The sequence below is a fragment of the Erithacus rubecula genome (genome assembly GCF_903797595.1).
Source record: "Erithacus rubecula genome assembly, chromosome: 2".
NCBI classification, from domain to species: domain Eukaryota; kingdom Metazoa; phylum Chordata; class Aves; order Passeriformes; family Muscicapidae; genus Erithacus; species Erithacus rubecula.
In genome coordinates, this window is record NC_136685.1 from 18,022,492 (window position 1) to 18,047,953 (window position 25,462).

Below are 25,462 nucleotides of genomic sequence, written 5' to 3' on the forward strand. Positions count from 1 at the left end.
AAGGCTATGGAGACAAATTCTCCTCTACAGTGCCAGACTGTATAACAAAGGGAATGGTCATTAATGGAGGTTCAGATTAGATGTTAGGAAAGTTTCTCATCAGAACACCAGTGCAACATTGGAACAACTAATGCAGAAAGGTGAAGGAGTCTCAGACTTTGCAGATTTTCAAGCCTGCTAGACCAGTTATACAGCTATCAGGTGCTGGAAACAACTCTACTTCAAGCAGGAGCTTGGTCTGGAAGAGGTCCCTTATAATCAATATTTCTATGACCCTATGAAACGTCTTTCTTGCTTTGGAAAAAAGGTAATATGTGAATTGAACTAGCCAGCTTCTAAGCAGTGAAAATGCCCTGCAACCAACTATTGAGAGAAGAGGCAAAGTTAGTGCCTGCAATATGAGAGTTAATTAAGGACTGGCTTCAGAAAGACAAAATCCAATTCCATCGTCAAGTATTACATCCCACTTGAACTTCTAAAGAGAGAACCTGAGCATTTTGATTTTAAATTAGTATTGAAAGTCATTCCACCCAACCGATTCACAGTCGAGTTTTGCTCACAACTTGATTGCTGAAGTGGGAGTGGCAATCAGGATAACCACAAATGTTTATTTGAATGAATAATGATCATAAGCAAACAACTCCATAATGAATGATGATCATTTAAACAGGAGTGATATTTATAAAGAAGATAAGTTTTCTGCACATAGTTTTAGAATTCAACTGCCCTGGTAGCCAGGATATTTTAAATATGCTATCAATTATATCCTCCAAGTGTGTATTTTTCTGCATTACCCAGTGGCACTTACAGATTTTGCTCTGTGGTTTGTTTTTCTTTTTCCTAGTATGGAATATTCCATAAAATAATTTCTGTATGTCTACATGAGCATGTTAGCTTTGTCTAATGCAAGCACTAAATCTCTGATATCTTTGCTTTGACTTGTAAACCATGTGGAGTACTCATAGCCTGAGGCTGAGAAAACAGCCTCACTGGCTGAGCACAGGTCCTGTCCCAGCTGGGCAGCTGTGAGCAGCCCAGTCCCTTTGAAGACAAAGGCAAGGCAGGGCTTTAGGTAGTTTCTTTGCAATTGCCCTGCATTGTGGAAGTTGGCAGAGAGGCAGTTGTGCCTAGCACACATTTATGTGTTGAATTTAGATGAAGACCATTGTCTTTGCAGGCACACTGGGACTGAGCTCAGGACTAAAAGTAATATTTCCCAGCTGTATGCAATTAACCAATACCAACCTCTTGCAAAACTGCATTCAGTTCATATTTTTGAGTATTTGCCATCATGCTGGGAACCCCTCAAGCCTGTGGGTGCACAGTACCACTCTACACTCACTCATTTCCTTTTGCCTTTATATGGCTTGTTTGGTTTTATTCCTTACTGCAAGCTTTGCAGACCAAGATCCATGGTGGTGTATGATGGTTTCTAGTTAGCTAAACGTACATCTATGCTGCCAAATACTCCACCTCCTGGACTTTTTCCTGGATCCTGAAACTTCATTCATCCACACTCTATGTCAATTAGTCACTCATGGTGTGCCTTTTGCTTTGGATCAGTGGATTCTTTTTGAAGGTGTCCCCACTACTGTGCTTTCATATGATTTGTGATGTAGCCTTGAACAAGGTGAATTCTTTACAACTTAAATGAAAAAATGGGGTCTAGGCCACATTCAGCCCAGGGGGACAAAGTAAAGATATTCTGAAGGAAACCTACTCCTGGATACAGTAAGCATGTCTTACTCAGCAGCAAAAATTTCACTGAGACACTTCTGCTGGTCTACACAAATTGATAATGTAGATATAGCCAGAAGTTTCCCCCCTAAAATTAAATCCAAATGTTACTAAGTAAAAATCACTTTTTCAATGATTACTAATAGGCAGCAAGCACAAGGCACAGGCTGACTATTCTACTATTTGCAGTCAGCCACCACTCCCAACACTGGGAAGCCTTATGGTCTTCAGTCCTTCCACATGCCATCATACCACAACAGAGATCATGCAGCACGTAACCTTAGTCTGAGGTTCTAAAAACATAATTCTAGTGAATTAAAGTATATATTTTGTATGTATTAGTTTTCTATGAACTGAGAAAAAAATTCAGGGAAATGATAAGTATGTTTTAGTCCCAGAGGTGATTGGTGTGGATTGCCAAGGAAATCTGTGCCAAATGCTACACAAACACTACTTTTCAGTAGAAACTTGCCCAGGGTAATGTGAATATGATTTACTCCACAAAGTTTTTCCTAGAGATCATTCCACATTTGGCTCTATTGCTGGTGGATATTTAATTTTATTTTTTTTTTTGATTTGCAACTTTCACTGTAACACAGCAAAACAAAATAGTTATTTTCAGTGAATGAGCAAGTCTCAAAAACTCAAGTATTGAAGTCTGTTTAAGTGTTCCTGATATTTTTTATAATGTTCTATTTGTCTCAATGTGAGACTTTTATTTCTGAAAATATCTCTGCTTTCCCAAGTGACCAAGTAAGTAATGAGCTCCTTTTGTAATAATTTTGTAAAAGTTGCACTTCAATTGACATTTTAGAAAGTTTCCTCCTGACATAGTGGTGGTCAAGTAGTTCAAATGATCTAATGCTGAAATATTATTATTATTATTATTATTATTATTATTATTATTATTATTATTAATGTCCTTATCTAAAAATAGAGATGTTGAATCTGGTGGGAAATGTAAAATAAAAATAAAATAACATTTCATTTTTTTGAAATGTGGGGGGGACTGTGAGTCTATGAATTCTCTGATTGCTTTCTTCCTCTGCTTTCTCTTTCAGGTTATCACTATAATGACCTTGTATCCCCACAGTACTTGAATCTGATAGCCAATCTGTCAGGCTGCACAGCCCATCGGCGAGTGAACAACTGCTCAGATATGTGCTTCCACCAGAAGTACAGGACACACGATGGAACATGCAACAACCTTCAGCATCCCATGTGGGGAGCTTCTCTGACAGCTTTTGAACGTCTGTTAAAGTCGGTCTATGAAAATGGATTTAATTTGCCTCGGGGAATTGAGCCCAGAAGACTCTCGAATGGCTACGCTCTCCCAATGCCTCGCTTGGTTTCAACTACTCTGATCGGGACGGAAACCGTGACTCCTGACGATCAGTACACGCACATGCTCATGCAGTGGGGTCAGTTTCTTGACCATGACCTTGACCTCACTGTGGCTGCGCTAAGTGAGGCCAGGTTTTCGGATGGCCAGCACTGCAGTTCCGTTTGTACAAATGATCCTCCGTGCTTTTCAATCATGATACCACCAAATGATCCCAGAGTTAGAAATGGCGCGCGCTGCATGTTTTTCGTACGCTCCAGCCCAGTTTGTGGCAGCGGCATGACATCTCTCCTGATGAATTCTGTGTACCCACGAGAACAGATCAACCAGCTGACTTCATACATTGATGCATCCAACGTGTATGGCAGTTCCGACCATGAAGCACTAGAAATCAGAGACTTGGCGAGTCAAAGGGGTCTTCTGAGGCAGGGCATCGTACAGAGATCTGGCAAGCCCCTTCTTCCATTTGCCACTGGCCCACCAACAGAGTGTATGAGAGATGAAAATGAGAGCCCAATACCCTGCTTTTTGGCTGGTGATCAGCGCTCGAACGAACAGTTGGGTCTTACCAGCATCCACACATTGTGGTTTAGAGAGCACAACAGAATTGCCACAGAGCTACTGAAACTCAATCCACACTGGGACGGTGACACAATATATCATGAAACACGCAAAATTGTTGGTGCAGAAATGCAACACATAACATTTAGCCACTGGCTCCCTAAGATCTTTGGAGAGGTAGGCATGAAGATGCTTGGCGAATATAAGGGTTATGATCCCAGTGTTAATTCTGGCATAACTAATGAGTTTGCAACTGCCGCTTTTAGGTTTGGTCACACACTCATTAATCCTTTTCTGTATCGACTGGATGAAAACTTTGAACCTATTCCACAAGGCCATCTACCTCTTCATAAGGCATTCTTCTCTCCATTTCGGATTGTAAATGAAGGAGGCATTGATCCACTTCTAAGGGGATTTTTTGGTGTTGCTGGTAAGATGCGTGTCCCGTCACAATTACTCAATACAGAATTAACAGAAAGACTCTTCTCCATGGCACGTACTGTGGCTTTAGATCTGGCAGCTATGAATATTCAGAGAGGCAGAGATCATGGAATTCCTCCCTACCATGATTTTAGAGTTTACTGTAATCTTTCTTCAGCTCAGACTTTTGAAGATCTGAAAAATGAAATTAAGAATCCTGAAATCAGGGAGAAACTTAGCAGGTGAGCCTGAGGTGAAGAAAAAGTCAATTATCTAAATGTGCATGCAAAATTCAAATGTCTTATCTAGAAAAGATACTTGCTAAGAAAGATTTAAAGGGGTATTTTAAGAAAATTCCATCAGGACCAGAAAGTAGATGTTAACAATTTCCACTTGCAGATAATTTCTCTACTTCTACATTTCTGTGAAGAATAAGAATATATACAGTAATATATATACTGTATGTGTTTGTTAAATTATTATTATGAAATGCCTAGTTTTGTAAATGCTGTTAAATATGAGTGCTATTTCAGTGTGAGGTCATATTAAATACCAGCTTCATACAAATATTTAGATGTTCAACTCCATTAATTCTGTAGAGTGAAACAAATGTCAATATCATCCACTGTAGTGTCATGTGGACATCCTTCACTACCAGTAATTGTTTTTTCTTTAGACATTCAGTGTTTCAAATTAAGTCCAGATCTACCTGCCACCCCTAGATTATTTGCTCAAAATTAAAGAGAGAGTTAGCTCAGCTCATTAATAGAAAAAGTGAAAAATAGAAACGAGGCTCAGGAAAGAGAAAGTACAAAAAAGAAACAATTCTAAGAAATCAGAAGAAAGCTGCTAGGAGAAAAAAACCCAACAAAACTGCAGGTTAGATATGCAGACCCACATGGGGTATACAACTTGCATTGCAGGATTTCTTCCATATACACCCACAGTTTGTTCACAAAAGATGTAGTGCTATCACGACATTTTTTTCCTTTGAGTTATTTGTATCTCTTGCTCTTAGCTTCACCATGACTGATTATGTAAATATAAACTATTCGTTATTCAGTATTTGTGTTTTTCAATTTATAGGTTGTATGGCTCTCCACTGAACATAGACCTCTTTCCTGCTCTAATGGTGGAAGACTTGGTTCCAGGGAGTCGACTGGGGCCAACTTTGATGTGTCTGCTAACCACACAGTTCAGGCGCATTCGGGATGGAGACAGGTGCATTAAAATACCATGGAAAACAAAGTGAATTTTAACTTAGGGAATCTTATTAACATTAACATTGCAGTGTCATGTTTCCAAAACAAACAACATTTTATGGTCATTTATGATTTTAAAATATAACTGAAATTATGAAGAATACATGTTTGAGACATTGTTGGAATCCATGATTCTTTATTAATTCTGTTACTTTTTGTGGTGAGTGTCATACTGACCCCCAAAAACACAACAGCCGACACATGCTGAGTTTCCTTTTGCCAGATATTCAAGTCACTTATCTTTTTGAAAAAGTGCATTATGCCTCTTTTACTGTTAATTATTTTATTGGTGAAAAAATTGTGGTTGTTACTTAAGCACAGGTTGGAACATTATCACTCTGTGTATATATCACTTCTATGCATACTACAATACAAGCAGACAGGTTAATCCAAAGAGCACAATTTGATAATTGTTTTTAAATTACTTTAAATTGTTTTTAAATTTCTTTAAATTGTAATTATTTAAAGTAAAAATACTTTAAATATATGCACATTGTAAGCAATTTCTTATTTCCTGTTTCTTGAATACTTGAAATAAGAGGAGAGTAATTTCTCTTGTCACAGCAGCCAGATCTTTTTTGTATGTTTCAGCACACTTGTTCAGCATCTGAAAAATCAGTATTTTCCTCATTTTAACATAATTTGTGACCTAGAATCCTTTTCATGGCATGGAGAGTACATAAACTTAGGCTGATTAATTCAATCCTAATGAGAAAAAAACAGAGGAAGAATTGGAAGTTAGATTTGATTCTCTTTATTTAATGTTATTTTCTTGAATTAAGTTATTAAATTGCTATCTAGGATATTATTTTTGTAGTCAATAACCCAAACCCTTTTTTACACTGTTTTAAAATAACCCTCAAACTTTTTTACATAAAATACGTTTAAGAATAAAGCTGTAAAGCATAAAATTCTCATGCCTGGAGGCAGAGAGAGAAAAAGGAGGAGAAATATATGCAGTATGAGCTCCAGGTTACTGGTGACAAATACCTATTTGTGTCACACCAGGATATCTATACTGCTTTTTGTTTAGATCTGTTTGCATTTTTTCTGCAAAAGCACTTTTTCCTGTTTTGTTTCGTTTTTGTTTTCTGATGCAACATTTCGGAACTATAGGAGAATATTGAATATTTAGGAAAGGGGATTCTGCTGTCCAAGGAATACAAATATTTGGAAGTGACATACCAGCAAATAGTAAAATGTTATTAGACATAATGAAAACAAGCCTTACTTCTTTGAAAATCCTTTTCAATGGGCAGAGGATCAAAGCTGGTAACACCATTCAAAGCAGATGTGTCTATGCATGAGCAAGGAGTGATATTTGAAGGGAACCTAACTTCATGTCAAGATGGAAATTTGAGAATCTGATTGTAGTACTTGGAAATTCATTGGCCACTGCCCAGTACTTTATGAAAATTTTACACTAAATAGGTAAAATGAAATTTCTTGACCCTTCTTCTAAGTTTACTACTTGTTTTGATTTTTCATAAAGTTTAAAGAGCCTTCTTTTGTTGTTGTTGTTTAAAATAGCTTGAAAGGGGCAAAAGTAACAATATTGATACAGTTTTGGGACATAAACGTTGTCACAGTGAGCAGTTCCTATCTGTTAGAATGGTGTAAAATGTTTTCAAATTTGAAACAGTAACTTACGAAATTTTCTTTTCCATGTGAAGCTTGCTTTTTATAGTAATGTATTATTTATATTTGCTATTGATAACAGGCTTTTAGCCCTGTATGTATGAAAAAACACTATTTGAAATGACAGTGTTTCCTTCTTGAATATGAATTAACTGAGCATGTATGAGAAAGTCCCTGAATCACTATAGTCATGAAAATAGTTCAACAGAAAAAAATCATTAACAAAATAAATCCTCTCACTTATTTTCATAGTAAACTAGATATAGATTAACCATTCTTCTAATCTCAGCAATTTCATCAAAATATTTTCATGGGCGTAAGAAGGTCACCTACAGAAAGAAATTATGTTCATTTAAGTTTCTTACTTGAAAGAACCCTTAACTTGGTAGTCTGGTGCCATTTTAGATATCCAGAGATACCCAAAGCATTAAAATGAGACTGGAAGATAAATCAGATAATTTCTTGAAGATGTCATCCCTTTCAGAGTGTCAGCATGACACCAACTAGTGCTGAAGTGACACCATAAACTAAAATTTTTGCATTTGGATCAGTCCCTTAATACAATGTTAAATTGGGAACAGGATTTATGAGATAATTAAACACAATATTGAAATATCTTTGAAAAACTGCCTCTTGTGTTTTTTCACTAGCAGACTTATCTTTTCTGTGAGATTACAGGTTGTGGTATGAGAACCCAGGTGTGTTCACACCTGCTCAGCTCACTCAGATCAAGCAGACATCTCTTGCCAGAGTTTTGTGTGACAATGGTGACAACATAACCAGGGTACAGCATGATGTCTTTAAGGTGGCTGAATTCCCACATGGATATAGTAGCTGTGAAGACATTCCTAAACTGGACCTCAGGATGTGGCAAGATTGCTGTGAAGGTCTGTATAGATGTGGATTTGGGGGCAGTGAGGTGTGTGCAGTTTGTTAAGTGTCTATTTTATTTTAAGAAGATATTTCACTATTTTTGGGTTTTGTTAAGATATTACAAATTCTAACCTGAAGTATAATCCCAGTTAAGTGGGAAATCATTCCATATTTTGTATTAAATTAACACCATATAAAAATAGCATAGATTTGAACATTGCAAGGTGTAGTTTACTTGTTCTCTTTCGTCTGTGGATAAATTGTTCATTGCCATCTCCTTCAAAAGTTAGGAGCATGGGGTAATATGTTTTTCCTGAAAAATAAGCTTTTTTTCTCCCAAAATAGGATTTCTTTAGCTGCATGGAGCACAGGACACAGCTTGGTGGCCTGTATGCTGGCTTCTGTCTCACAGATTTCCTGCATGTCCTCTCTGCAGCCATCGTCACATCAGAATCCACTGCAGCTGTAACTTAGTTAAAATCCATTCCCAAGAGAATCTTCTGGATCATACAAAATGATTTTCAGTAGCATCAACAACAAAATGCTTCAGAGGACAATGGCCTCTCTTTCTTGAGACAAGACTTGACAATCTCTCCTTGACAATGTCGTTGTCATTTTCTTTGGACAAAAATCAAATGACATGCCCAGACTGTAAAAGTATAGCCAGGAATTTTAGAAGCTTTGCTCTTGAACTCTGACGATTGAGAAATTGCTGTCAAACAAATTCCTAGTATGAAAAGCGGTGCTCTTATTTGAGAGGATAAGGGTAGTATGGGTTGATACTATTAGAATCTTATCATTCCCCTAATATATTTCAGTACTAATTACTTGTAGATTTGCTGATGAGAGGTATCCAGATCTGTGTTCTTCATCTTTTCTACTACTGATTCTCTTGAGTTTACTACTGTTGAGTAGACTATTCAATATTCTGTTGAAAGAAATGTATGAATAAAGAACTGGTGGATTACATTTTTGAAAGAAGTCACAATCTTCCACTAGTGTCTTGTCCATTTAGCTCTTTTGGTAAGATATAATTGTCCACAGTGACAAAGTTCTTTTGTGATATGGCTCAGAACTTAAGGCAGAAGGTAAAAGTTAAACTGATGGATGATGTCTCCAGTTTGCTACATTTACAGATACAGTAAATACTGAAGAAAGATTTATAGTGGTGTGACTGTACCATGAGAAAAAACTCAGATATTATTAACAATTAAAAAGGTAGATAGAGATTTACTATTCAAAGTTACTGTATAACTTAGCTTTTAAGCTGATTACTGTATTGTCTTATCCAGCAAGCAAGTTTTCTTTTAAATATCTCTCTAAAAAATTCTTCCATGTAAGACTGTTCAAAATGCCAGTTATCCGTGTGTGACTAATAGAAATAAATGCTTTAAATTTCAATAAGATCTTGTACAGACAGTATTCTAAGATCTTGTGCAGTATTCTCCATATACGATACCTTTCAGGCCTTACTCTAATTTTTACAGTTTGTTTTTTTTTAATTGGTGTGTTACTCAGGTTTTTCTAAAGAATGTTTACCAGGTTTGCCAGTCCCAAAGTAATGAGAACAGTTTCTAAAAAGCTAGGCATGATTGACACATTGTAATTTTAATACAAAGTCTTCCAGTATATCTTCAAAAATGCCCTGATATATGCCAGAAGCATTAGGAGAAAATAAATTACCACTTTTAAATGCTATACCATAAGTGAAACATATTCTTCCAGTTCAGGATAAGTTCACTTTGCCATGGTTCATGAAGCTTGACAGGCAGTTTCATAAGTACATTTTTATATTGATTTGGAAAAGCAGTAAAGCTGTTCTGAGGAATTATGTGTTGATTCTTTATATGTTGTGTTATCACTGAGCCCTTTAGAACAGATGTCATCTTTGGAAAGCCTTTAGAGTATTACTGTGTTCAAGAACCCAGTTTGTATTTTCATTTAAGAAAGTTGCTACCAGAGAGTGCCACTGGATGCAGTACAGTTAGACAACTGCCAAGCAAAAGAAAGGGTAAATAATCACTGTTTTGTAAAAAAATGCCTATCTGTATCCCTTTTTCTGAACTCCTGAAGCCTTGCAGGGGTTAATGAAGAGAAAGTGAAGTACACATGGCTGGAACTGCTTTCTTGCATGGATGAATGACTGTCATGTTTTCTGTGGGAATCCAGTTTAAGCAACTGACGTAAAAAATTTCTTTCCTTCTGTAGCTACTGCTCCTCTGAGGTGGGGCATAACTCAGGAACAGCATTTACTTTGAGCTGAATACATTAAAGGGGTCTGTTTATGAATTTACTAATATTTTTTATTTAAAAGAAAAAAAAATGAAACCCTTCTCCATGTTTAAAATGCTTCTGATGATTTTAAAATTAAAATTATCCTAAGTTTAAATTCCAGATATGGAATATTGCTCATTGCACTTTATGTATATAAATTATGTATATGTCATAAGTGACCCATGTGTTCATCTGTTTCAGCCTGGCTAAAAAAACATCTGGTTTTGTTGTCCTTCCCGTTTTGTTAAAAGTCAAAATACTTTTCCATATGAAAAATAGAAAAATTTCTTAGTTACAAAAATCTGCCTTGTAGATTTTATTGAGTAAAACTTGTATTTACTTTTTACAAAGCAAAATATTATTTCTCTTTCTAATAAAAAAATCAGATTACCTTTAGATTTCAGTTGGCAAATCATACAACAGAATTATCAGTTCATAATGATAAGTAAATCAGTAAATCAGTTAATAATGATAAGCAAAAAGTAGGAGTTCCACTGAAGTGCAGAAGTTTTCTTCTGTTTTCCTTCACTTTCTACCTTTCTTTGTCTTGTCAGAGATGATGAGTAATTGCTGGATTTGCTGCAGCTCTTTATTTGTGCAAAGAGCACTCAGATTTTCCAAACAAGAAACTTTTGGTGCTTTATTTCAGGCTCTCTAGTGCAAAAAGTGTATTTTGAATTGGTATTTTTTAAATAATCAATGTATGATTTCATGATTACTCAAATGTGAGCCTCTAAAAGTTTCACAGTTTTTGGCTTTCTTTTGTTTTGAGTTTTTTTTTAAGTTGAAATAAGAATTTCTTTAACCTTTTGTTTTATGTTAAAACCCATGAGGTTTTCACATGGACCCAGGAGGACAATGGACAATGACCCTGGAGGAAGTGATTCAGAAAAGATGCAAGTCATCCTTATAAGTGTAAACTGATTTAGAAAGATTTTTCTTAACTGTTTGTCAGTTAGCCAACAGCATATCTCCTCTGTCAGATATTGTTCTTCTTGTTTATTTGTTTCTTTAATTCAGGAATACAGCCTTATACAAATTATGACCAAAGGTGTTTAAATCCCAGTGAATTTCATTAGAAGAGTTGAAACACATTCTTAATCTGAATGCTTTTATTTATGGTTGTTCAGTATATTAGACCTATATTTATGAACTCTTGTATTTTAAGACCAGAGGAAGAATTATGCTTTCTATTGCTTCTCTACTGACAACATTTTTTAAATTAATCTCTTTTAATTAATCTCTTACTATGCACTTCTCATTATGTCCTTTAATCTTCAATAAGATTACTAAACAGCACTGGGCTAAGCACTAAATTCTGTGGAATACAGTAACATTTTGAAATATTAGCAGAAATCTCTGTGTGAGACTGGAAGTTCTTTTTTGACAAAAGATATTGTTCACTAAGAATGCTTCAAAATACCAAAATAATGTGATTTATGCCTTAAAAAGTTTTGTCTTTACACAGAACTTGTATGCTTCAGTCAGTCAGGTCATATATTTTTTCTTTCTACATTCAAATTATCTTTTTACACTTAAATTTATGTTTTAAAACACTGTCTTTTAACTTAGTAACAATTCAATCTATGCCAGGTTGCTAACATTAAGTTCCAGGGTCTCTAATTATCTGTCATCCTTTTTTCTTTGAATGGAAGTACATTTAATATAGCCCAGTGTTTTTTTATGATTACATATTTTACTGAGAGAATCAGTATTTCTATTTGTATTTCCTCCAAACAAAAAATATTTTATCTTTCTCAGGTATGTGTAATCCATTAAATACAGTTCTACATTTATAAACATAAAATAAGGAGACTTAAGTTATGACATTGCTTTGTCTTTGCTACCAGAAGTTTCCTGCCAGTAGTTGCCATCTCTTGTGAAGAGCAGCAGGGAAGCAATAGGGTTCAATCATTGTGTTTAAATTCAAACTCCTGAATGAGTTGCCAGATCTATCAAAGTCCCACTGCAATAGAGATGTGTCTGGAGGACAGTCAGGCTGCAATCTCTATTTATGTCATTGACTCTAAATTCAATATGAGTAGGAAAGCATCCTATTGTAGTGTCTCAGTGGTTTCTACAAATCTAGGAGGATTTCCTTCTTTCCTGTGGACTGTTGCTGCCTTTTGAAGACACTGTTGACTTCACAGTTTAGTGGGCAGGACAGTTCTAATGGTCTTTTTAAAAAATTTTCCATGGATTTTCAGTCTGTCTGAAATTACTTCTTCTTATGATTTATATTCGTGTTTTTGTTCTTCAAAATCCACTAACTAGTCCTATTCAATTTTTCCACTGGGCAGGTTGGATTTGCTTTGGTTTGGAGTCAAGATCCTAGTGTTTCTCCTTTATCTACCTGCAGCCCATCCAAGACCTATTTAGATCATGAAAGCACGATGTTGTTTAAATATCTTTAATCTATCATTAGGTATATATTAACAAACTGAACATTTGCTTTCCCAACAACATCTGAGCCTTCTAGTTCTGGTAGTAGATTGATCTCAACAGATCTGTGAGCTTTAAGATCAGCTACAGGAAACATCTTTGTTCTTAAAACTCCCCATTATATCATGTGTCAGATGACAATCTAAGTTGTTACTTCTTCTAATTTCTATACCTTTTCTTTTCAGATATTTAAGTAATCTTTATACAAAATGTTCTGAGAAGATTACTGTTGGATTTTAGACCATCATATTACATTTTTGGTGCTGTTTAATTTCTGTTAGAAAGTTTTATTCAGCAGAAATTAAGATATGCAGTGCAAGTGAAGGGTTGTTGCCCATTCTGCAGCTATTTTGAGTTAGGGTTTCATTTCACATGAAAAGTCACTTTCCTATGTTGTGCAATTTTTAAGTAGCTGTTTTGTGAAAACATCCACTCAAAAAAATCTTTTTACATCAGATATTTTCAGTGTTCCTCCACCCTTTTACTGGTCCCACTGGCATGCCTACAAGTTCTTGATACAAATGCTTACAGTAACAGTTACCTAATTTACTACAATAAATCTTGGAGAATCAAACCAGTATCAAACAGGTTTATGTGCTTTCCTTCAGATTTACTCAGTCTTTCAAGTTGCTTTGTTTTGTTCTACCATTAGATTAATGCTCCATAGCCTAGATTTTGAGGAGTGATTAACAGAGAATTAAGACAGCTCAATAATTCTCTGTTGGGTTTTTTATTATCCAATTTGTGTAACAGTTGCATTTTAAAAACCTTGCGGGAAACAGGATTTTTAAAGATGTGGACATGGCTCCCATATACAAATGGAATTGCCAATTTCTTTATGGAAAGGATTGTTATACATTGGAACAGGCTGCCCAGGGAGGGAGTGGAGGAGTCATCAGCCCTGGAAATGTTCAGGAGATGACTGGCTATGGCATTTGGTGCCATGGTCTAGTTGACAAGGTGGTGTTTGGTCAAAGGCTGGATCTGATGATATCAGGGGTCTCTTCCAACAGAAATGATTCTGTGATTCTGTGTTATTCTCTAAATGGATCAGCTTGACACTGGCAGTGTAACAATAGCTAACTTCTGGAAGAAAAAGCTGTCCATAGAGAAAAAGAATTCTTAGGTTGTTTTTAAACATTCACTTTTTCTACAGAAAATTAATTGGAATGGGTAGAGCTAATCTGGGGACATTTTAGTTAAGCTGGGGAAAAAATACCAGAATTTCATGCTTATTTTTCTTGTTTACTGGTAAGGTATTTTTCATTAAGAATAAAAGTTTAAAAAAAAATTAACAAACAATAGAGAGAAGAAATGTCTTGATTTAGGCTTTCTGAAATCTGAAGCATTTTGTCCTGCACCTCTCATCAGTGACATTCCTCCCTATTGTACCTGAAACAGAAACCAAGAACAAGAGCTGTTAATTTGGCAAGTTGACATATTTGAGTTTTAAAAAACACAGAAAGTCCGATTTGTGTACTTAAAGCTGTCACTGAACATATGGTTCTCATATTTACCAGTCTAAGGTGATAAAACCTTCTCAGGATTTCAGACCTTTGTTTCTAAGAAACAACCTAGGAATAAAAAAACCCAAAAAACAATGGGCCATTGTGTTGTTGTACACCCCCAAAAAATTAACAAAAAAAAAGAATCTGTATTATGCAAGATGATGATAACAGTTACTGAACAAAGGAGGATAGCAGAAATCTTTCACATGTTGCTTCCAAGAGAAACTAAAGATTTTGTGATACTTAGGAAAATGTCAAGCAACACATTGCTATAAGAAAAAAATTCCTTTGACCAAAATTAGTTCTTCAGGAACCCTTCAGTATGATCTTTTTTCTCACCATACTAAATATAGAAGTGTCTAAGGGTTTTCAAAAATGCCTTCATGCCGAGCTTCTTCCAGTCACATTGGTCTGTTCCCATCTGTAAGAGTTTGCTTTCTGAGTGGACAGCAAGTGGGAAACAGTGGAACACACATGAAGAATAAACAATATGTTGGCAGCAAATACCATGTAGTACTTTGGTGGGTACTGTTACTATAGGAGGAAAGTAATGCATTAAAATAAATAAATTAAAGAACAGAGAATTGTGGATAACTTGTGTTCAAAAATGATCTATAGATACTGGTTTTGATCTGAATTTTTTTTTTTTTTTTTTGGTCAGTCATCCTTTTTCTGTATCTTAAATGATATTAAGCCATTAAGATAAATTTAAATTTTTCCTAACAGAGAAATTGTAATATTTTAATATTTGTATAAGTTCAAAACAATTAAAAGTAGTCCAAATTACCTAATTTTGTGTAATCAGAGCAACCTTACATTTGTAAGTTACTCATTTCAGCAGTGTTTATAGACTTGAAACTTCTGCAGTAATTTGTGTTAATACTTCAGCTATTCAATCGAAATTCAAGACAAATACTTTATAAATGTTACTGAGTTTCTGATTTAATTTGTTTTGGTGCAAATTAAGAGAAACATTATGGAAAATTATTTCTTCCTGTGTTCAGTTGCTTTCATGGCTCATTCTGCTAATACCAGACTTAGCTGAGAAATATCTATGGCATCCTGTATTTAGGCTTTCCCTTTAGTTTTAGCAGACTCTGCTTCTAGCAACTGATCATGTAGTTTCTTCTTGCTTCAGCTTGGCCCATTATAACTTTTAGCTTTAAAGCTTCGTGAACAGAAATGAGAAAACTTCTATTTTCTCATTTTCTCTATCAAGTGCTGTTGTGGTTTTATTTTGTTTTCCTTTTCTTTTTTAAATGGGACTCTTTTTAAATACTCACTGAATTTGGAAGGCTTAATAAAGTGAACTGAAAGAAAGATATACTTCATCCTGTCAAGACATCCTCTTAGGATCTTAGTAGAAGACTTCTGTCATAGATCATTCTCAGGGTTGAGGTTTTTACTTTGTGATAGAAAGAGTTTTAGGGTCTGGTGATACATTCAGATTCCTCAGATTTGGAAATAAGACTCATCAACCTATAAAGAATGTCTGCAAATTTGGAATTTAATTAATAATTCTCTTTCAGATGGCAAAAATAAGAAATAATAGTGGCTGGGATAGATGAGGAACCCACAGAATGGCTTTTCTGTCACTATTTTTTTTATGTAGCTGCCCAGAAAATAATAAAAGGAGAAATTTCACCAAGAGAGTGAAAATTTCAGAAGTGAAAAGAATAGTTAAAGTAGCACTATATGGGTTTGTTAAAATAGTATTTATTCCTTTGTTTCACTTGAAAAAACTGGTCTGTGGGTAATTACATTCTCTGCATCTAAGTTGCTTAAATGTTCTGTCACTGAGATATATTCATCTGTCATCAACCAGTTCCAGAGGAATCAGACCGAATGTATTACTTGCCTTTACCAATTCAGAGAACACTGCAAAACCATATTAATATTGTAACTGCTGAAATATACTGTAGTTTATATGAAATTTCCTGTCTGTTTTCAGACTGTAGAACCAGAGGACAATTTAATGCATTTTCATATCATTTTCGGGGGAGACGTTCTCTTGACTACAGCTTTCAGGAGGACAAGCCTCTGAAGAAAATGAAAATGTCCAAATCAATAAGGTGAGACTTTTTTTTTTTTTTTTTAAGAATTATAAAATAAATCCACTTGTTTTCAAAGTGTAATGAAACTGGATGGTTTCTTTGCAAGCACATGCCACTTTTTTTCCATTGTCTGCTTTCTCAAGTTTATGATTGATGTGCTTTATTCTGACACTTCTACATCTCTACTAACAATAAACCACTTTTTTTCAAGCTCAATTTTGTGTAAAACTCTTTGTGAGTAGTATAAGGATAGTTCTTTTGTTTTCCTGCAGTTTTCATGGAAAACAAATCACTTATGAAGTGTCATTTGGGCATTTGAAATGCCAGATTCCTACAGTACCTCCAGTAACTAAATTAATCTCAATTATTTCATTTCCTATTTTGAGCTTCTAGATTCTCCTGTAGAAATAGGAAGATACCAAGTGTTCATTTCAGTTGCATAAAAATTTGTCATAATGGTAAGGATTGCTTCTGGTACCAAAATATTTCAAGCAGAAATGGAGAACAGCAGTGCTAACAATATTGTTTATAACTTCCTAATCCTCAAAATATAACAAGGAAGTGAATCACAGTTTCAGTCACAAATTGTCAGCTGCACAGAGTCCCTGCCCTTTCATGGGAATGAAAATTTATATATGAATTAGTGACATGAAATGAGTTCTGCTCAGACCATTTCTTGTGAAAATCCTTCATGGTGAACAAATTTGAGACACTTGAATTATAGCTCTTCCTATTAAAATGAATTCTTTTAACAAATAGAACTTTCTATTTGGGTGATGATGATGATGATCAAGCAGAGTCTACCCATTCTAGCAAGGAAAGCATCTAGACAGATACATAAAGAGGTAAATGAATTTCAGCAATTTCAAATACTCTGGAGGTGTTATAGTACTTGAAGAAACACCATGATTATATTCCACTTATTTGAGAGGAATCTGTCCTGAAATGAAAGATCTTTTAGGGGTTTAGGATTTTAGACAAGAGAAGAAAGCATCTATGTATCAGCTGGCTTATAGATAATATAAGAAGGTAGGTTCCTTTGAAGTAATCCTTGAAGAAGGATGTTTTGTCCGTCTTGGCAAGTGAATTCCTAGAAAAATTTGCAAAACAGCAATTTGCTTTTTAAGGATTCTAGTCCCATGATTCTAAAATTGCAAAAGGTGTTAAATAAAAATGAAAGCAAGAAAAAAATAAACACATCTAAGCACCAGCTTGAATGTATTTCAGTCTAATTACTAATTAGGAACACAAAATAGTAGATTTACAATACTTCATTTGTGACATAAATGAAGCTAAAGCAGCCTCAGTCATTGAACATTCCCATGAGTTCTCATGCTTAGTGTTGTATTTAAGTTACATTTGTGGCAAGAAGGGTTTTTTCCTTCTTTTTTTAGCTTCTCATTTTCAATAACTTGAACAGGTGGGGAAGATTAAATATTTTGTTATACAATAACAGCTGGTTTACTTGGACTTTGGCATGTTATGTTGTTTAGAGTTCTTTTTCTCTAATTTAGATGAAAAACTATGGGAAACTAAGTAGTTTGAACCTCTGCCAGTAAGTGCTGTTTTAATTTATGCAGGAAGATTATAAATCCTGAGCCCTGATATATGAGAATTTCTTTGCCAGTTCATTCTTTGGGTATCTCTTAGTACTGGAAATTGCATGTTAACAAAATAGTAATGCCTGTAATTGTTAATGGATTCAAGAATCTTCAAAAAATTAAATTGATTCAAGGATCTTAATGCAATAACTGACTTAAAAATTAGTGTTAGCCATGCTTTTCAATGCCTGTTTTTTCAAGTGGTACCAGATAATATATTGTTAGTTGCAGACAGCTCCTCTTGTTACTCTCTCTCATCAAGAGATTGAATTGATTAACACAATTTAGTGTTGTATATCCATTATGAGATATCTGCTGGAAAGTACTAAAGAAAAAAGACTTTAGATTTTGTGTACTATAAGCAGTATTGATGCCAAATGTTAGTTAAAAATATGTTCATATCTAGAAGTACTTCTAGATTTCTTCATTTATTTATGAAACCAAACTTTCTCCTTTTTAAAGTCATATTTCTTAAGATACATGTTTTGCTAACAAGTCTGTAGAGGAGAATCTATGGTTCAGAATGTGAAATGTGAATGTCATATTGGAGGGAGCACTTTTTAAGACTCTTTCACTTCCATCTGCAATCGTGTTGGAGTTTCAGGGATGAATTTAAGGTGATGCTCTGTAGTGTCACTGGTGACAACTTTGTGTGTACCCCTGCATGAAATACGTAATTTTTCTAAGTATAAGAAATTTCCTGTTGCTAATGATATTGACAGTAATCTAGAGCTCATCTGTCCTGAGTCTGTCTTTAGCACCAGCTGGTCTTGTGTGCCATTGTGGTTCATAGTCCTACATTTGTTGGTTGCTCTTCTTTTACATTTTTGTTAAGTATCCTAAAATATCTATCCAAATAAAAATGAGTTAGATGAACATCCTGACTTGGCATTTGTTTGTTGCAGTTCTGTGAAACAGAGTAAATATTTTCGTAATGCCACATCCACCTCTAATGAAAATAGAATTGTACCTGCAGTGAATGACTTCAAAGAATTTGTTTTGGAAATCCAAAAAACTATTTCAAGCCTCAGAAATCAGGTGAGATTATATCATGAACTAATTGTAGTCTATCATGTCTAACTGTAGATTTAATTTTTAATATTTTCCTAACATCTGTCGTACATTTTAATATTTAGACATCCCCTGTAGACAAAACCCACCACATAGTCTCTCAAACAAAAACCAACACAGAAGATGATGTGTTATTATTCTTTATTTCTGTGTTCTTTTGAAATCATACTGAAATATTCCACAGCTGGGCCCTCTTGACTTTTGAACCTGAAGCCTTGTGTAACCATTGTATGCTAAACACAGAATTAATCTTTCTCTAAAAATCAATGTGTAGTGTTAATAAAATCTTTTCTACCATTTGAAATGTATACAATTTGTGTAAAGCAATGATTCAAATTCAGACTTCATAAGAAGTAATGTGCCAGACTACAGCTCTAAACAGAATTAAGATCTAGATCACTTAGAGAAGACTTTACAATGTTTGCAGGTAAACTCTATTCAGCCATAATGGAATCCCATTTTTAAAATGTACAATATACTGAAGTTAGTAAAAAAATCAAGTAAACATTGTTAATTAAAATTATTTTAAAAAACCCTAAAAATTTGCTTTTGTTCCAAAATATTTTTGACAGTTTAAATTTGTCTTTCTGCTTATAAAACATTAAGGTTTTTTCTCTTTTATGCTCTAGTTGAATATTCCAATGGTAGGAACAATGTGTTTTCTGTTAGCTTTCTTTTGAAAGACTATCTCCATATGTATTACCTGTTTCTAGTCTTTTAGCATTATAAAAACTAAGTAGTGAGAAGAAAACCCAGACAAGTGTAACAAGGCTTATGTAGTATGTATTATAAGAGAAAAACCAGAATATTTTACACAAATAAAAACCTTTTGTGATTCAGTTAGTAACTTTCTTTAATGTTTTCAGATAAAAAAACTTGAATCACGCCTCAGTAATTCTAATTGCACTGATGAAAAGGGTAAATCGTATTCCAGCAATGAAACCTGGAAAAGGGACCCTTGTACTGTGTGTGAATGCAAAGTAAGTATGTGGAAGTTAATTTTGAGGTAGAAATTTTAGTTTTGCTTCTAAAACAGCAATTCCAGTTTTGTGCCTGCTAATTTCTGGGTAATTTTTTTTTAATGTTTCTTCAGTTATTTATTGCAGAAAATTATATTATTCAGATATCCCTGCCCTGGACATTGTTTTTTGATACAGCTGTTATCTAAATTTTTTAAAAATATATACCTCTATTTTCATTTATGTATAGTTTCATGGATAAATTTAACTGCAAAGTGAGACACTTTTGAAAAAATCCAACCAAATGCATAAAAATAAATAAAAGCTCATCTAACAGTGCTAGACTGTGATTTTCATCTATAAGAGAGAAATTTTTTAAAAGGTAATAAAAAAATATCTTAATGCTTGGTACCCCAGTCCCACCTGGATGTTAGACAAAAGCAGATATGCTGCTTTATCAAAAGGTGTGTTAATGCAGAGAGTGCCTTAACCTTCTCAGTCCAAGTTTATACTGAAACAAACTCCATGGAGTTACCATGTTAGTCAGGTTCTTACAGAGAACAAACGAGAATATTTTCTGCAAAATCATTAAAAATGTATTTCTTATTTGGAACATGTGACTAAGTTGTTTTTGTTCTGTTATTTTGCTCCTGGCACAGGGAGGTCAGATTACCTGTTTTGTAGAATCCTGCCCACCAGCTGACTGTGAAGCTCCTGTGAAGGGTAAAGGAGATTGCTGCCCAGTCTGCTTACAACAAAATACTAATAAAAAGAAGCCATAAGTCTACTTTTTAAGAATTTAGGGTGCATACTCCTCAAATCATATCAGTGCCTGCTGATGGCAAAAACAGGTAACTGCAGTCCTAACAGCAAGAAACCAAGATTTACAGTATTCTAATGGTGCTGTAACAGTATAACATAATGCATCATTTTATTTTCTGCCCATGAAGGTAAATCACAATGCAAACATTAACAAAAGGGAAAATAGCAAACAGGTCAAAGTTAATTGTGTGTTATACTTCTCAGGTTAGACAAACTCGAACTGGTGCTACTTTAAAAGAACACTGTCGGGTAGTTTTAGGTACCCAAAATGACTGAGTTTAGGATTTACTCTAAAATGAACACTTTGTTTCCTATCTTTACTTATCAACATTAAAAGTTTACTCTCCCTTTCTAGTACCAGTCTGTCTTGAAACTCAACTTTTTGCTGTTATTTAGTAAAATGCCAGGAAAAGGAAAACACGAGGTCACTGTGCCTGAAGCAATGCCATAGCCAGGCCAGTTTCTGCAAACATCAATGCATGGAAATTCTGTTAAATCACACAATCACTGCTGGGCCTGGACCAGCAAGGAAATAAAGAAAGCTACTTGACACCTTTCAACATCCTTTCCTTAATTTAAGGAGCAAAGTTAGCCAACTGTTCAAGGGAATAAAAGCTAGAATTAGTAAGGAAATATAAATAACTGTAATTGGAAGAAAGCAAAATTATTATTATTATAGGTGTAATTGACAGTGTTCCTCATTCTAGGGAAACATGCATGACAGAGTAGCATTTGATCTTAAAAATTAGCATAATCTTTTTTGTCTAAATATTTGTAATTGCTTGGCAACATTTGTTTGTCTGTTTGTTTCATTTATTTTAAATCTTTGTAACATAACCATCCAGGTCAGTTTGAAAGCATGCTTCTCTTGGTCTCAGATCAGCTCATGTAATTGTATGGCCCTGTTTTGAAAATGTGAAAAGATGTCACATGCCGTTTTTTATACAGAGATTCCTACTGATTCCTTGTGCATATTATCAATAGACATATGTTCCTGATTATATTGTGGCACTGTTGAAAAAAAAGAAAAATCAAAATCAAGCAGCATGATTAATTGTGGATTGACTACTTTTTCTGACAAGGTATTTGATTTTATTTTTTTTCCAGTTTCATCTAGTGAATATATATTTTTACCTCAATATTTTTATCATTCATGTTAAAAATGGTCCGTCAATGGACTTTCTCTCCCATTTGAATGTTTAACATTATAGAGTATATGTCTACACTAGCATTTCAAAGTTGTGTACTTTTTAGGATGCAAACTGCATATTTTTGACCAGGAATTACATTGAGTGAAGGACAACTATCATACCTCATTTTACAGCTTTTTTTTTCTGTTTATTTAGAATTGATTCTTTTCCTGAATACTTAATTTGTTAGAGGTAATTGCCCTGTCATTGAGTCCTAAGTCAGGACTCACTAGAACCAGAGCTAGTTACATGGTTCACTGACTTCTGAGTTTAAGTGTTCAAGTTCAAGGGACAGTGATTGGGGTATCAAAGAAATCTGCACAAAATTAAACCTCCATATGTTAAGCATTTCAGATTACACAAACAGACTGAGTACTTAATTATTGCATGGTAGAGCAAATACCTGTCTAGTAACTAACCTAGCACAGCAATATGAAATCCACTATCATATTTTGGCACATAATTTCTCTGATTACTAACATTAATAATTTCTAATTTGATAAACTATTACCATGACACACATTCAAACTTTGGTGTAACTTTAAAGCTTACTACAGAAACTTTGTTTCATAGTATGGTAGAAGCAGTATGTACATGTGAGTGCTGTGTTAAAGGTGTGTGGTACACATGGAATTGCAATTTATATTTTTAAGAATATTTTAATTGATTTTATATACAATGTTTTGATTTATGTAATATTCTTTGCTAATACTTCAAGAAACTGTGTGGCGAGCATGCTTGAGTATCATATGGTTCCTAAAGATTGTTATTCCTGTATTTCTTTGATACTCTGTGTTTTGTTGACTTTTCTTCAGAGTCCAAACCACATGTCTCGTCCTGTAATTCCAACTCAGATGGAACTCCCATTGACCTATAGCAGAAATTCCTCAAAGAGGAAGGGTTGCAGGCTAAACCAAATATAATTTAACTGTCTAAACAGTTAAATAAGGCAGTAATACATCCAGCTGGTTACTACTTGCATTCTTTCTTTTCAATTTTATATTAATAAACTTTCTCAAGATTTCCACTTATAGGAGAAGAGAGTTTCCATTTTATACATTATAAAATAGTACCTTATATCTGATTGTTTCTGTTCTCCAGCCTCCAGGGTAAGGTGGGAGGTTTTCTTTGCTGTTCACTGTTTATTCATATGGTATATAAAATGGGCTTTGGAGTCTGCATATGCTTAAACAAGCATAAAAAAAGTCTAATATTGAGTTATTTTCCACCATCAATCTGTTAAAAACAGGTCTTTATCCACAGTCTAAAATGTAATCAGTCATAGATTGTACTAGTTCAGTTTTATTGCAGTGTCTCTCGAATCAGTATTGATTTTAACATTTCTGAAACAGTGGCCAATGGCTACATGACCATTTCCTCAGTATCCACTGTGAGAATATTGCTGTAATATGATGCAAATTTTACATATTTATTTTCTTTTTTAATGTTACCTAAAACAAAGTTGTCGTTGTTGTTATTTTAATCAGTAAATTTACCAAAGAACTGTTTGCACTGTGTAATGAATGCTTTTCAGTTAAAATAAAATGGCCCACATTTCCAAGTAAATGTCAAGATGTCAATTCTTAAATTATTTGCTGAAGTTCCAATGTGTAGGCTTTGATAAGATTAATGTTACTTATCTTAAGCAGGATTGTCATAATCAAGACTATTTTTGAGAAGTAAGCAATGGGCTAATGAGTCATGTAGATTCAGTTGTTTATGTAACATTACAACACATGGTATTAAAGTATCTGTTCACTATTTTCTTCTAGATGATTGGAAAAAGATACCATAGGCTTACAAAGGATACTTTAAAATACAGTTATTTCTCAGCAAAATGCATTTTTTAGGCTTTGGTGCTGAACTTTTTTTTTTTTTTTTTTTTTTTTTTAAATGGGAATGTCATAACTGTTATTATTCAAATACATACAAATTTAAGACTCTTCTTACAGTTCCTCATATCTCTAAATAGATCCAGTCACAACTTTCCTTTCCAAGCACTTGATTCTACATTCATTCTTTTTTTCACATCATTTCAACAGTGGGTATTCAGATTCATGCAATGTCAGCTCAAAAATGAGTCTTCAGTGCAAAAGAGATCTTCTTTGCCTCATTTATTCTTTTTATCCCAGGATATGAATTACTGCTGAACACATTATGAGTAGCTCACATCCTTTGGTGAGGTGTTAGGATCTCTAGGACAGTAGGTCTGTTGCTTTGTCAGATTTACTTGAAATTCATATGAAGAATTTTGTGATACAATATTACTGAAATTATTATAATTCTAAGTTACCTTATGGTGATATGGGAGAAGTTAAAGATGGACTCCAAGAGACAAAGTTAAGAATTGTGCACAGGTTGCAATTAATTTCACTTTACTATAGTTTATATGGTTTATAGTTCTTCATAAGCCAAATCTAGAAAAGCAAAACTGCAATAGGTCATTTGCATATTTTCCAGCAGGCTGCTGAAATGTACTGCTGCTCACCCACACTTAGTGTTAATTGCCCAGAAGTTTGCTAACAAACCACAGAGTGTAGACATTTAGAATAAAATGCACTTGTTACTTGCACTGATACTGATATATTTTGAGGAAGACTCAGTTACATTTGAAATAAATCAAATAAATTGACTTTATTTCTTTTAATTGATTATAGCTAAGAATCATTTGGCTGCAGTATGATTAAAGTTATCTTTATAACCTCCCATAGTCATTAACTTTGTTTTGTAAAATAATATTTTGCTGCCATAGCATATATCATTATATGATCTGAAGTGTTTCTCCTCATATTTTCTTTTGAATCCCCAACCAGCTTCATGCCATTTTACCTATAGTATATACCAAATCAGTAATTGTTGCAGAGAGACCATTAGACATGTTGGACTGTTCCATGATTTTAGTTTGAAAACTAGATTAAGGTATCAAAAGCTGAGAAAATTTGACTAATTTTCTCAAAACACCTGCATTATTTTGTTGTTGTATTGTTAAAATAATTTAAGTTTGAACACAGTGTAATAAAATTATAAAATTGCTAGTAGAAGAAAAGACTACATAATGTCCTCTAATGGTCTCTCATCTACAACATGGGGTTCAGTGAAATATATTTCAGAATTCACTTGACTAATTTTTGTTTTGTTTAAGAAAAAATATGATCCAATATGTGAATAAACTGCATCAACAAAAAATACTAATATGAGCATATGCACACATCTCTTTCATGCTGGGAGTTTGTTAGACTCCCAGTGGAATGAGGCATTATCCTTATTAAAACTAATGGGAACCAATAAATTGCTAAATGGATAGCAGCTAAATACTAAAACTGTCCTGACCAGCTTTGGATCATGATGTACCTAATTTGGAGATTTTTCTGAGTCATGCAAAGGCAGTGCTGTCGTTTAACAGCGTATTTTAAAGCGGACATACTAAGAGCACCAGACTGTTTTGCAGTTGTCTTGGCTGATTAGTTCATAAAACCATAGGATCAGCTGAGTTGGAAGGGACCCACAAGGATCCCTGAGACCAACTCCTGGCCCTGAATTTCCAAGAGTCACACATGTACCCAAGAGCACTGTACAGACACTTCTTGAGCTCTGTCAGGCTGGTGCTGTGACCACTGCCCTGGGGAGCTGTTTCAGTGCCCAAACACCCTCTGGATGAAGAACCTTTTCTTGATATCCAACATAAACCTCCCCTGACACAGCTTTTTG

General features: G+C 34.4%; 1 protein-coding gene across 2 annotated transcripts in view; it reads left to right on the forward strand.

The window, feature by feature from the left end:
* The window catches only part of PXDN (peroxidasin), a 79,428-nt gene extending 58,731 nt beyond the window's left edge, over positions 1-20,697 (forward strand). For both annotated transcript variants that reach the window (XM_079297494.1, XM_079297495.1), the window contains 7 exons: positions 2,799-4,302; positions 5,147-5,281; positions 7,639-7,847; positions 16,009-16,129; positions 18,618-18,750; positions 19,650-19,763; positions 20,402-20,697. In XM_079297494.1, the coding sequence (XP_079153620.1) occupies positions 2,799-4,302; positions 5,147-5,281; positions 7,639-7,847; positions 16,009-16,129; positions 18,618-18,750; positions 19,650-19,763; positions 20,402-20,524 (2,339 nt within the window). In that variant the 3' untranslated portion in view covers positions 20,525-20,697. The remainder of the gene's footprint in view (positions 1-2,798; positions 4,303-5,146; positions 5,282-7,638; positions 7,848-16,008; positions 16,130-18,617; positions 18,751-19,649; positions 19,764-20,401) is intronic.
* The last annotated feature ends 4,765 nt before the right edge of the window (positions 20,698-25,462 follow it).